This window comes from Anolis carolinensis, chromosome 1 (genome assembly GCF_035594765.1).
Source record: "Anolis carolinensis isolate JA03-04 chromosome 1, rAnoCar3.1.pri, whole genome shotgun sequence".
Classification (NCBI taxonomy): domain Eukaryota; kingdom Metazoa; phylum Chordata; class Lepidosauria; order Squamata; family Dactyloidae; genus Anolis; species Anolis carolinensis.
Window position 1 is genome coordinate 200,421,650 of NC_085841.1, and position 13,952 is coordinate 200,435,601.

The 13,952-nt window shown below is 40.8% G+C and overlaps 1 protein-coding gene across 1 annotated transcript in view; it reads right to left on the reverse strand.

Annotated features, from left to right (window-relative positions):
• Nucleotides 1–7,772: 7,772 nt before the first annotated feature.
• cavin2 (caveolae associated protein 2) overlaps nucleotides 7,773–13,952 on the reverse strand; it is a 41,780-nt gene continuing 35,600 nt past the window's right edge. The window contains exon 2 of the mRNA XM_003217425.4: nucleotides 7,773–12,676. Within this exon, the coding sequence (XP_003217473.2) occupies nucleotides 11,888–12,676 (789 nt within the window). The 3' untranslated portion in view covers nucleotides 7,773–11,887. The remainder of the gene's footprint in view (nucleotides 12,677–13,952) is intronic.

Genomic DNA, 13,952 nt, shown 5'->3' on the forward strand with positions numbered 1-13,952 from the left:
ACTACAGTACCTTCCCATTACATTGAGGTTACAGGTCCTCAATGTGCTTTGTGACTTCCATAAACCCAAGGTTGCTAATGTATTTGAAAAAAAGGCACACAAGCAAGCAACTGGTCTCTTTCCTCTTTTGTAATCCAGTTACCATAAAGGAAAGCCTTAGAGATGAGACTTTAGTTTGAGAGGCTGCCAGTGATGGGACAGAATAAAGCTTGCGTTTCCGCAGCAGCGAAGCCTGTGCTTTGCTGACAAAATGAAAGCTTTTTATTCTGTTGGTGAACCAAGAACAACGGATTAGAGGAGCATAGCACAACAGTGATTGTCCAGCATACTCCCCCAGGTCCCAGGATACAGACCACTTATGCTAACTACTCATGACTTTATAGAGCCTCGATCAAAAGAAGAACTATGTCATTGATAGAAAGTTAGGCACTGTTGCTGGAAGATTTACTAGTCAGACAAAGTTTAAAAAAAAGATATTATAAGCTTTTTATGTATGTTTTTTCCTTATACTGTACCTATGCTAGGTATTTTTATATCACTTGTTGGATCTCCAATCTACAAGATACTGGGGTCATACTAAAAGCACTGCCTATCTGATCATAATTTCTTTAATGATAAAATGAGATAACAATATGGTAATATGCAAAATAGTCTCCACCAGTGGCAATGCATTTGCACCAACTTAGATCAACTTTGGAAAACCCTTTCAGTATTCCCTGGCCCTGTGGCTGATAGCATCTTCTACTTTGTTTGCATTGTTGCAAAGGCTTCATGCAAACAAACAAGAGAAAGTATGACAGTGCCAGATTGGGGCTGACAACAGTTCAGAACAAGCACACAGTATCTTCCCTTTCAAATCAGTTGTTAATTGATGAGGAACCAATTTGGCACATGCTTTCCTGTATCCAAGGTTGTGGATAATCTTTGGACAGCACTGGGACCAGTCAAGTTCCTTAAAAATTTCTTGGACAGCCATACTCTGACCTACATGAATCAACTTAATTTTGGTTTTCATTGGTGACTGCTCTCAAATGCCTTCCACTATTTGGTTTGTCTTCAGCACTGGTTTTGTGTTCCATGAGCTTTTTCATCCATCATCATACATTACTTTCATCAATTGTCATTTTAACATACACATTTCTGAGCCTTCTGTGGACGTTGGCATCAGTACATCCTTCTTTGGTCAAGATGTTGATTGCTCTTTGTTTCTGCTTCATATCCATGGTATGCAATACCCAGAAATCTAGAAATTATGTCAGCCACACAGTAAGAATTATTGTATCTTGTAGTATAATGGCATCACATTTGGATCAACTATTTCTGAGAAAAGAACACATAGGCATCACTTTCAGTATTTGAGCCCCCGAAGGTGCAGTGGGTTAAGCCCTTGTGCTGGCAGGAGTGATGACTTGAAAGTTGGGTTGCTTACCTGAAGGTTGCCAACCGGGGGTGAGCATGGATGAGCTCCCTCTGTCAGCTCCAGCTCCATGCGGGGACATGAAAGAAGCCTCCTACAAGGCTGGTAAAAACATCAAAACATTTGAGTGTCCCCTGGGCAAACATCCTTGCAGACAGCCAATTCTTTCACACCAGAAGCATCTTGCAGTTTCTCAAGTTGCTCCTGACATGAAAGAAAAATTACTTTCAGTACGACCACATATTTTTTTTTATCTTCTTAAACTTTTGTGCTTTTGCTGCCAACTGAACAAAAAGGGAGGAAAGTCTGTTTGAAATTCATTATTACTTTTTAGCCTCTTGTGCCTACAGTCTTGAAATGTGGAAGTTTTCCTCCTCAGGTCTACCTCCATGATATATAGGCAGTACCTGAGTTACAAACATCCGACTTACAAATGTGTCATAGGTAAGAATGGGTGATGAGACAACAGGAAAAAGAGAGAAATCTACCCCTTGGAAGGGAAATTCACTCCTGGAAGAGTTATCATGGGGAAAAGCTGCCGCCACTGAAGTTTTCTCACCAATCCTTGTTTTCACAACAAGCCATTTTTTTCAAAATCCAACTATCACAGGGACAGAAAGTGAAATGTAATCTTCAGAACAGGGGCATAGAAAGTAAAACAAACACCACTGGGGTGTTAACCCTTCCCTATGATATATATATATCATATATATATACACACACACACACACACACACACACATACATACACATACACACACAGTAGAGTCTCACTTATCCAACATAAACGGGCTGGCAGAATGTTGGATAAGTGTATATGTTGGAGAATAAGGAGGCATTAAGGAAAAGCCTATTAAACATCAAATTAGGTTATGATTTTACAAATTAAGCATCAAAACATCATGTTATACAACAAATTTGGCAGTAAAAGTAGTTCAATATGCAGTAATGCGTTGTAGTAATGACTGTATTTACAAATTAAGCACCAAAATATCACGATGTATTGAAAACATTGACTACAAAACTGCGTTGGATAATCCAGAACATTGGATAAGCGAGGCTTGGCTAAGTGAGACTCTACTGTATATAAAGGTTTATATATATATATAGTAAAGGGTTTTCCCTGACATTAAGTCCAGTCATGTCCAACTCTGGAGGTTGGTGCTCATCTCCATTTCTAAACCGAAAAGCCAGCGTTGTCCATAGACACCTCCAAAGTCATGTGGCCGGCATGACTGCAAGGAGCTCCGTTATCTTCCCGCCAGAGTAGTACCTATTGATCGACTCACATTTGCATGTTTTCAAACTGCTAGGTTGGTAGAAGCTGGGGCTAACAGTGGGAGCTCACCCCACTCCCCGGTCCCATGGCACCATTGAGTTCAGCAGCTCAATGGTGCCGCGGCAGTGCAATGGGTTGAACCCTTGTGCTGGCTGAACTGCTAACCTGAGGGCTGGTGGTTCGAATCCACGAAATGGGGTGAGCTCCAGTCTCTCAGTCCTAGCTTTCCTGCAATGCAAATGTGAGTAGATAAATAGATACCACTTTAGCAGGGAGGTAAAAGATGGCCTGAAAAACATGCAGGGTCATCGGCGTGGAAGAATGAAACAGCATCTCCGCATGATCGAGTCGAGCACAGCCTCCAGATGCAGGAAATGAAAGAGGACAGCCTGCCTCTGTTTATATATTGTTTGTCTCTGTCAATTGTATAACGGCATTGAATGTTTGCCATATATGTACCTGTAATCCGCTCTGAGTCCACTTGGGGAGACAGAGCAGAATATAAATAAAGTATATTATATGACTGGAGTTACAATTAAAATGTACCTGTTGTTGCTTAGCAAGAATGGTCCCGAACTAGAATGACTACAGTCTCAAAACCATCTTCATCCCTTTCTCAAACTTGATTTTTCTTCCAAGGGAAACTATGCCTGCAGATTTCATCCAATTTTGTCAACTTCTCCTCCCCACCCACAAGATTATCAACTTTAAATAACAAATGGACATTCAAAGATGTTGTAGCACCCAAACCACTATATGCACCTGGCTAAAATTTGGCAGGCTTTTTATGTACATAATGAGCTGCAATATCTATGAAGCTTATCCAGCAAACAGCAAAACAAGTTTAGCCATTTGTTGATTTCCAGTGATAAACCGTGGGAAGTGCAAAGCTTTGAATTTACTAGATAAGAACTTATTTTTAAGGCAGAAGTTGAGTTCAATGTTTTCAGTATTTGTGTATATAGAGCTGGAGAGCAGCTTACTTTTTCCAAAACATTGGCAGAGCTGAATAATACTTGAATAGTGTATATATGAAAGGAGATTTATGTACATGAGAGAGCACATGGTAAGAAAAGAGGCAGAAGTGTCATCTGTTAATCGCAAATAATTCTTTTTTTCTAAAATATAGAATTTTACTCAGGTGTAAATTCGATTTTGGAGCCCCAGGTGGCGCAGAAGATTAAACCACTGAGCTGCTGAACTTGCTGACCGAAAGATCGCCCGTTCGAATCCAGAGAACGGAGTGAGCTCCCGCTGTCAACTCCAGCTTCTACCAACCTAGCAGTTCGAAAACATGCAAATGTGAGTAGATCAATAGGTACCGCTCGGGCGGCAAAGTAATGGCGCTCCATGTAGTCATGCCAGCCACATGACCTTGGAGGTGTCTATGGATAACGCCGGCTCTTTGGCTTAGAAATGTAGATGAGCACCAACCTCCAGAATCAGACACGACTAGACTTAATGTCAGGGGAAACCTTTACCTTTACCCTAAATTTGATTTTGAGTTTCTAGCCTTTGAAACCAATGGTTCCCTTCCATGCTTGAATTCCACTTTCTCGTTTTCAACTTTAAACATGGAAAGCATGGAGAGCAGTTTGTTTAACTGCAATGTGGCAAGGTTTTTTCCCCTCACACTCTTGAAACCTGGAATGTGTTTTTCATTCAACTGTATGAAAAGCCTGATCAAATAGGTCTGTTGCCTGCCATTTCCCCCATAGTCAAATTGTTTGACTTCAAGCTTGCAGGAGCATAAACAAACATGGTCATAGCTGAGCATGAAACGCAGACATGATGTTCAATTCCCTGGCAAGTGTTAAAGGGTTGCTAGAAGCTGACAGCTATCCCATGAAGGTTAAACATACATGCTTTGTCCTGTCAGTAAAATTAAGCCTTTTAAAGATTATGTGGCACTCGGTATGACGCAAGAATATCTGTGTGAATAAACAGAATGTCCACTTCAATACATTTCTATGTGTAGAGCTCTTTAAAGCACATATTAAAAGACTAGTTCAACACATGAAAAAATGCAGGTGGGCCTATAGCATACACTGGAGCTGGCAAGGCATTTCTTAAGTGTTGGAAGTGGTGCTCTGCTATCTTGTATTTTTTTTTCTTTTTCTTTAATTTGACCAAATGGAATTGAGACAAATGTGACTTAACTGCAAAGGCTCCGACCTACTGACAGTATGCGAATAGGAGTGACTATAGTAGTGGATGAGTGCGTCATGAAGCCTCCTTATTGATTTCCATTCCTTCAAGGCACTTCAGGTTGCATATATTTAGTTCTCCCCTCTCATTTTATCCACATAAGATACATTGCTCTCAAGGTGTATCTACACTGTAGAATTTATGTGGTTTGATACTATTTAATTACCATGGTTCAATGCTTTAGAATTCTGAAAATTGTAGTTTGACAAGGTCTTTAGCTTTCTCTGCCAAAGAGTGCTGTTGCCTCACCAAACTACAACTCCCATGATCCCATAGTGTTGAGCAATGGCAGTTAGTGGTATCAAACTGCATAAATTCTACACATCTTGAGATTCATCCAAAGGGACCAAGTGATTTTCATACCTGAGCAGGAATTTGAATATGGGACTTGGAGGTAGGGATGGAAACAATACTTAAAATTATTCTTGACTAGATTGGGTACCCGGTGATTCCCGGGGATTTGAGAAAGGCATTGTTTGTTCTTGGATGTTATGAATGCACCCATTATAAATTGGTGTAAATTTATGGCCGATGTGGTTTGCAGTAGTCTCTGGATGTAAATGAAGGTACTGTAAATCCCATCGTCCCTGGTCCAACCTTGCCCAAACATCACCAGGATGTAAAGTGGGGTCCATATCCATAGCTGATGATTTTTGCAGTAGTGTCTAAATGTAGATGAAGGTACTGCAAATCCCATCCTCTGTAGTCCATCCTCCCCCAAACCTCACCGGGATTTGGGGGGGGGGTATGTGTCCCAAGTTTGGTTTAGGTCCATCATTCATGGGGGTTGCAGTGGTCTGTGGAAGTGGGTGAAGGGATTCCAAATCCCATTGTCTGTGGTCCATCCTCCCATAAACAACATCAGGATGTAAAGTGTGTGTGGGGGGGGGGGGGGGGGGGGAGGGGGGCTGCGTGTCAAGTTTGGTCCATATCCATGGCTGATGATTTTTGCAATAGTGTCTAAATGTGGATGAAGGTACTGCAAATTCCATCATCTGTAGTCCATCCTCCCCAAATCCCACCAGGATGGGGGGGGGGGGGGGTTGGTCTGTGTCCCAAGTTTGGTTCAGGTCCGTTATTCGTGGAGGTTGCAGTAGTCTGTGGAAGTGGGTGAAAGGATTCCAAATTCCATTGTCTGTGATCCATCCTCTCCCAAACCGCACCAGGATGCAAAGTGGGTCATTGTGGGGGGGGGGGGGGGAGTCCTGTATTCCAAGTGTGGTCCAGGTCTGTCATTCGTGGGGATCACAGTGGCCTGGGAAAGTGGGAACCAAAGTAGGTAAAGATAATCCCAGTGGGTAAAGGCAATCCTTGCCCCCCAGCTGGCAGCAAACACTTCCCCAGCACTCTTGGGAAAGCATCATTGCCTGGCTTAATCCTGCAGTAGCCTCGTTGTTCCTAATGGAACATGGGAAGGCTACCATATTGGAAGCAGCGTCCTACCACACTGCCACCCCAGTTCACCCACTGAGCCCTGCCAGAAGTCAGCTTACGTTGTCTGATGGGTGGCATAGGGCTCCTAGGTAAAGGTTTCCCCTGACGTTAAGTCCAGTCATGTCTGACTCTGGGGGTTGGTGCTCATCTCCATTTCTAAGCCGAAGAGCTGCCGTTGTCCGTAGACACCTCCAAGGTCATGTGGCCGGCATTACTGCATGGAGCACCGTTACCTTCCCACCGGAGCGGTACCTATTGATCTACTCACATTTGCATGTTTTCGAACTGCTAGGTTGGCAGAAGCTGGAGCTAACTGTGGGCGCTCACTCCACTCCCGGGATTTGAACCTGCGATCTTTCGGTCTGCAAGTTCAGCAGCTCAGTGCTTTAACACACTTCGCCACCGGGGCTCCTAGGACACTTATTTTTTCCTGTGTGAGGAGGTCGTAAGATTTACATGTGAAAAAATAAAATAAAGATAGATTTTACAATGTCACCAGAAATGTTTTGTTGAGAATTATGGACAAAGATTCTATTTCTTCGATATGTGATAACAGCAGCAAGAACAATTTGCTCAAACTGGACATCTATGACACCGATATTTGAATTGGGAAGGTTTTTCAGCACCACAGCAAGGAACAAGAGGGCAAACCCACCCCTAGCCAATTGTGATCCTATTAATTAACATCCTGATAGCCATAAACACAATAATCAACATGTGAAAACATGTGCAATTCCAGACTATATTTAGGCCTCCATTCTGCAAGAATAGTGGCCGAGTCTAGGTTCCTGCAGGTATTTTCACTGTTGACAGGTGGGTCTGAGGCAGCTCCCTTGCTTTTCCTTCTTTCTTGATGAGGGTAGAATTCAAAAAACATAACCATCAGTATGTAATGGTTCTTGTAGCCAGAGCAAAGTTGGTACCATACCAACTTCATGCTTTCTTGATATGTAAAGGCAGTTTGGGGACTTCCAGCACGATTCCATTCTCCCAGCCACTGACCAGGTGCCATTGTCTCTTCTACGTTGGGGGTGATTATGTTTCAGGAGGTAGAGGTAAAGGATAACTTTTTGTGTAACATCATTCAAAGTGTACATGGGGGCACAATTGAGATTTAGGACATTATTCACTATCATGCAGCATTCTGTTGATGTGGGATAGTGGCTACTTACCGACATTATGATGGGAGATTGCAGTTTCTGGTGTTGCACAACTGCGACACTTGGCAGTGTGAAGCTACACATCTAGCTGAATGCTATAACAATTGTGAAGTGCTGGGTTATGTGACATCATGTGACAAAGACACCAAAGGTTACAATCCTGCTACTGTCCAGGTTTTGACCTCTGTGTGACAAAGTCCTTATACCAGCATAGTTACCAACAAGAGCCTTTCTTTGCTATGTTATGCAATAAGTTTGCTCAGACAACTGTCACTTCACTTAATTTCATGTTTATTGGCTTGATCATATCTGCAGTTAGTAACAGGCACAGTTGTTAATTCAAATTAAGATGAATGTGTGGATTATAATCACAGTTTTCCCCCTTCTGATGGCAACTCTCACAATCTTGATATATTTTTATCAGAAAAAGTTTAACAATCAATAGATCTGCTTAGAAATCAATTCTGATCAAACGTCTAGTAACAGGTATAGGTAGTAGGAAGCTCACTGCATGGCACGGCTCTCTGTCACAGATATATATATATTTCTAATACAGTTTTCTTAACTTGCAGTTCTAAACATATCTTGGGGTAAAAAAGCAAGGCTTTAATGCAATGTTATGTAAAAAGTAGGTTTATCCATGTTAAAAGAGTAAAAAATTGCATACAAATAAAATAAGATTGTCAAGTAATTGCATATTTGTTGATGGTTGACCTTTGTGATTAATGGAATTAAGGTTTCAAAGATAATTCAATTGCAGCAGGAATGTGGTTTCATTTCTGAATTGTCCAGCTTTTGATTGTAAAGTATCGTATTTGTAGAGAATTCAACGCTGTCTACTTTGAAGTCCGGTACATATTGAAAGATGGAAAAGATTGGGGATCAACTTTTCCATTTCCCAGCCCTCCTGAAATGCATCAACATTGTGAACAAGCAAATTATATGCTGAATCGGTGCAGGATAAATTCTTGGTGGGTTGTGTTTATTGCCCTTTATAACTCAAAGCACATAATTAAAAAAAATACACACAACAAATTATAAAATCTTCTGACTTCACTAGCTCAAGAAGAAAGCATTCTGCATGCTTTAAAATTGTTTTTATATTTCCATCTGAATATAAATTACACTGAATGTACAAAATGTGGAAATGGTAAAAAAAAAGGGTGGGAAAGCTACAAATGTTTCTTCACACATTTGTGGTGCATGTCCCTAAATAGGGAGGTTTTTAAAATTCACTGGCTTGTTAACTCATGGTCAGCATTCACTAGTGTTATTTCATATTGTTGAACACTGACCAGATGTGTGAAGGATCATAAACATTCCCCAATATTTTCCACCATTCTCCATATTTTGGACAGTGGCCACTGCAGTTATGTACACTCTGGTCCCGTGAAAATCAAGGTGGCTAAACTGCACAGCACTTTCTTGCAATATTATCCTCATCCTCTGTAATATATGCATCCAAATAATCTACTGATATATTTCTCAAAACACCCTTGTCAGTAACATTATACAGGTACAAAAGAAAAAAAAAACATCCTTCCAAAATACGTCATTTGTTATTGCTTCAAAGTCATTACTGTTCAATTCTTTCCTCTTCTGTCTTTGAAATCATATATTCTCTTTCTTCAGTTATATTGCAATATTCCAACTTGTTTCTCACATTGCACTCTTAAATACAGTAGTTGGTTGCATAGAAGACTCTATTTGATAATTATTTCTACAGACTGCTTAGATTACAATATATATCTCCCTTTTGCCATTTAAACATAATTGTTTTGAGTAAGGAACTGTTCTCTCTTAAAAACTTCTCTCTCTTAAAATATAATATAATATATATATGTGTGTGTGTGTGTATGTATGTATGTGTATATACATTATCAGCATACTTGGGACAAAAAAGCAAACTCAGCTAGAGAGCATATATAGACAGTGCTACGTTTATACAATACAACTCCTGTATCTGAGGAGGATATGTTCCAAGATCCTCCCATGGATACCTGAAACTATGGATTACAGTGAACCCAATATTTTGACTATACTTGGGCCAGAGCATAGCATAGAAAAGCACTGGAGAACCTAGAGAGGTCCATAAACACTTCTGAGAGGAAATCCTTTTTGGAACATGGGTAAATGAAACCATGGATATGGAATCTCTAGATAAGAGTGTCATACTATACAAACTGACAGGTTGTTTTCTCAATTAAAAGCACCTCCCATCTCCCACTTATCATTGTGCTCATAGTAGTTTCCTTGTGGGAATGGGGTCATAGACACAAAAGACAACAGCCCAACTTCTGCAAGAGAAACACATTCTCAAGATATCTTCCTACCTGCACCAGAATATTTCTAAGGAGCACAGATATTCAAGACAGATATCTAATTCTCACCGTTAGGTTTCTCAGGGCTCTTTATCTGAGGTCAGTGCTGAGGAATCCATAGGATTTCAACTGTTCATGATGCACTTCCCATCATGTCTGATCACTGGCCATAAAGATTTGGGCTGATTGGACATCAACAGTAATGGATCTGCAGTTTTCCATCACTATCCATGAATAACTTGCCTAGGCTAAAATATCTATAATTCAGACTCAGAGGCAAGGCATGTATCTTGAAGATGTTTAGTGTCATAAACATTAAGTATCAAGCTAGGAGAGGACAACTGTGGGTGACTAGGGGACTGGAGATCTTGAAAGACTGTCAGCTACTACTCCCATTCAAAATAAGAAAAATAAAAATATTTGCTCAAATTGATCCTGGGGGCATGTGGAAATGATCCTCACTAGACCATCCATCACTGATCCCTTTTTACTGAGGCACAACTCTTTCACTTGGGATTAGTCCTGTTGTACTCAATGAGTACTTACTATAGGACTGCACTGTAGTTCTAATAATGTCAGATTTTTTTTAAAAGACAAAATAAAACAAGACATGCACCTAAGAAGAATGGACACAATATTGGAAGGACTAATAAAGCAATGATTAATATGGTCCTTCAGCTAACAATCACATAAGCTAATTGCTCTGTCACAGTAGTTACTAAATGAATGTTAAAGCGACAATGGTGTGATCCTTTTATTACTTTTTGATCCCACAATGCAGTGCCCTTCTGCATCATTTCTACCTGGTAAATGTACACATCCTCATCCAACAAGTGCTTGTATAACACTAGGGGGTAGGTGGAAGGGCTAGTTTTCAATTATTTATCCTGTAGCTCTTGTCATACAGCAAGAGTGCAAATTCTGCTGCTTATCAGGCATGGACTGCTACTCCCATTAACCCTAGCCAATAGGATATTGGGACCGGGAGTCCAACAACACCTGGAAGGCAACAGAATTTCCACCTCTGTTCAACAAGGTTCATACTTAAAGGTGGGGGGGACACATCGTGGGAGCAATACAGTATCAAAAAACTTAACCCAAGGAACCCAAGTGTGACTGTTTCATTGGGATGGAAGTAGCTAAAACTGCCAAAAAACAACCAAAAAAGACACAAGAAGGGAATAGCACATAGTGTACAAGCTATGGTATGTGGTTTTGGGAATAGAGGAGCAACTAGTTAACTGGCAAAGAGGGCACAGCAAGTATTCCACTGTTCCCTCTCATACAGATTATTTCTTGGGATCAGAAGGTAAAGCTGGATCTATCGAAGTGTCCTTTTTAATGTAGGCTCACCCTCTGTCCCAGGTTCATTCTTTCTGGGCAGCATGTGTTCAGGAAGGAAAAAAAGACACTGGAAATGTGTATCTGAATGAACAAACAGCAAGGGGTGCTGATAAAATGTAAGATAAAAGCTGTACCCCTGGTTTAGCCTTAGTTGAACACACATTGTTTCTCCCTAGAGAACTTCATAGCTGAAGTTCATTGGAGTGGGAGCTAAGGATCTCTGAGAACTCTCAGCACCTCCGTGAACTGCAATTCCCAAGATTCTTGGGGGCAGAGGGAGTTTAATGAATGCTAAAGTGATTAAATATGTAAGATAGTTAGTTATGCTCTTCCTCAATTGCCCTAACTTTCTCTGCAGGTTCTTTTAAACAATGTGTTGCAGCTCTCCCTCTAGCATCCGGAGATACAATTAACTGCAACAACTCTTACCTAAGAATAGAAATAGTTGGAGGAGTTGCAGGCACTAAGCATGGTGGTTGATGTTGTCTACAAAATGTCAACAGACTTAACTCTAAATTACCTTGGGTATCAGGCCTCACTTTTTCACTGTGGAGTTCAGTTCTAATGTCATGAAATTAGACATGTGTAGAAATCTTAAAAACAGCAGCAACTTCACCTTAACTTGCTATTACCCCTAGCTTAATGTGTAACAGACTTACACCCAGGTTATTGCTGTAGCTAAAAATGCATGAATATAGAGAAACATAAAAGGGGCCCAGATGATTTATGCTGTTTGGTCTACATGGAGGACAGCTGGTCGGCTCGATTCTTCATCCAATTGTTCCATTTCACCTCTGGTCGGTTTGTGCCTTTCGTCATAATGTTCCTGCCTGGTTTCTAACGAGGGCCTATAGTTGTCACCTTCTTCAACAATCGCAAGCTCAATGTTGTTGTTCACTGCTGCTTCTCCTTCACTTCCTGTTTCTTTTTCCAGCGAGTCGGCCAAGGCTTTCCCCTCTTCAGCTGGAGGCGTGTGAGAGGCCAGGTCAGAGTGGATCTCAGTGAAGGAGGTCTCTTCGTCGTTTGCCGTGTGCTCACTGCCAGTAACTTCTGCTGCCTTGTCTTCCACCTCCATGGAAGTGTCTCCATCTCGAACTTTCTTCACATTGAATGTAAGGGGAGAAACCTTGAAAGATGAACTCTTTGATGAAGATGATTTCTGGTGGTTAGGGGTGAGAGACTTCTTAATCTTCTCTCTCCGCTCAACTGACACAATCTTGGTGCCAAACTTGTTCATCTTCTTCTCAATATTTTGCCGGGAAAATGCTTTCTTCAGGCTGTCCACCTTCTTGAGGCTTGACCTCTTGATCTTCTCAGCCCTGGACTCCTCTAATTTTTCATCCAAGCTGTCTTCTGCACCTTCATCATGGGGAGCTTCATCCTCTGAGGACAACTCTACAGTGTGCATAGTTTCCTCCAGAGTTTTATTCTCATCAACAGACCCTTCCTTCCCATCAGTAATGCTGGCAACAGGTTCTTTGACAAAGACGCTGGCAGGGATTTCATTTTCTTCCTGTAAAGAGTTGACATGTGTTTATTTAGGAGTTCATGTGACACAGATGTGATAAACAAACCACAGTCCTGAACAACATCAATATTTTTCTTTGAAGCAATGATGTAAGGGAAGTTAAATAAGTTTTTTTTGTTGGCACAGTATGTTTAACCGAGAACAATCACTTACTTCCTATGGAATTGTTCTATTATGCTGTGTAAGAGTAATGAGCTTATAAGCTGTCAAGTACAGTTATTGCTGAATTCAATTTGTTTTGCATCCCTGTTCTGGGAGCTAGTGCAAGTCTAGCTGTTCCAATTTGAAATGCATTATAAGCAGGATGCAGGATCACCTCCTGTTTCCCTTTTGGTACCACCCTTCTGGAGGACAAATCTCTCTGTGGGGTCTAACTGAAGTTGACTGTGGATAAAACAGGGTTCCTACATGATTTGGAATCTGAATCCATCAATAAACCATTGTCAAACCACTGATGTTATTACATTTCCATACACTGTAACTCTAGAAATATAGGGAAGTAGTATAGACCACTGGATCTTCTCATAGTAAAGATACACGACTTCTACAGCTGGTTCCTCTATGTAACAACATAATTGCAGCCCTTTACTGGATACAGACATTACAGAACTACTCAATTTTAATTCCTGCAGGTCTAAATTCCAAACAGAGTTATGGTCCTGAATTTCTAATCCAGGTATTAAACTTACCAACAAGAACACAGCCTTTGACCTAGGATGTTTTACCTTTAATTCAGGATAATTAAACTAACTGTTCAAACCCTTCAGTATCTGAACAGATTAACATGCACACATTTTTAAAAAGAGACTGACACCTGGTCTTGGAAGAAGAACGTATGGAACTGCCTTACACCAAGTCAAAGTGTACCTCTGGTTCATTACTGTACATCAAGAAGTTGTTGGGACTAAAAATTCTAATAGCACTGGCCATTGGCCATGCTCACTGATTGGGATGAAAACTGTATTACAATATTATTTCAGGATCAGATGCTGAACAAGGCTGCCCTAACTGGCAAAAGCTCTCCCTACAGTAATAGAAGTGGCATCCTTCAGCAAGAAAAGGAGATAATCTGTATCAGCAACACTCAAAGTACTCGTACTTGGAGAGTTTCCAGAAAAGAAAGTAACAACTGTTGCTCATGACCAGGTGCAGTGTTTTGAACATTAGACTGTAAACTCTAAAGACCAGGATTTGATTCCCAGCATGGAAAACCACTGTGTGAATTAGCGCAAATCACATACTTTCAGGTCCAGAAAACTTT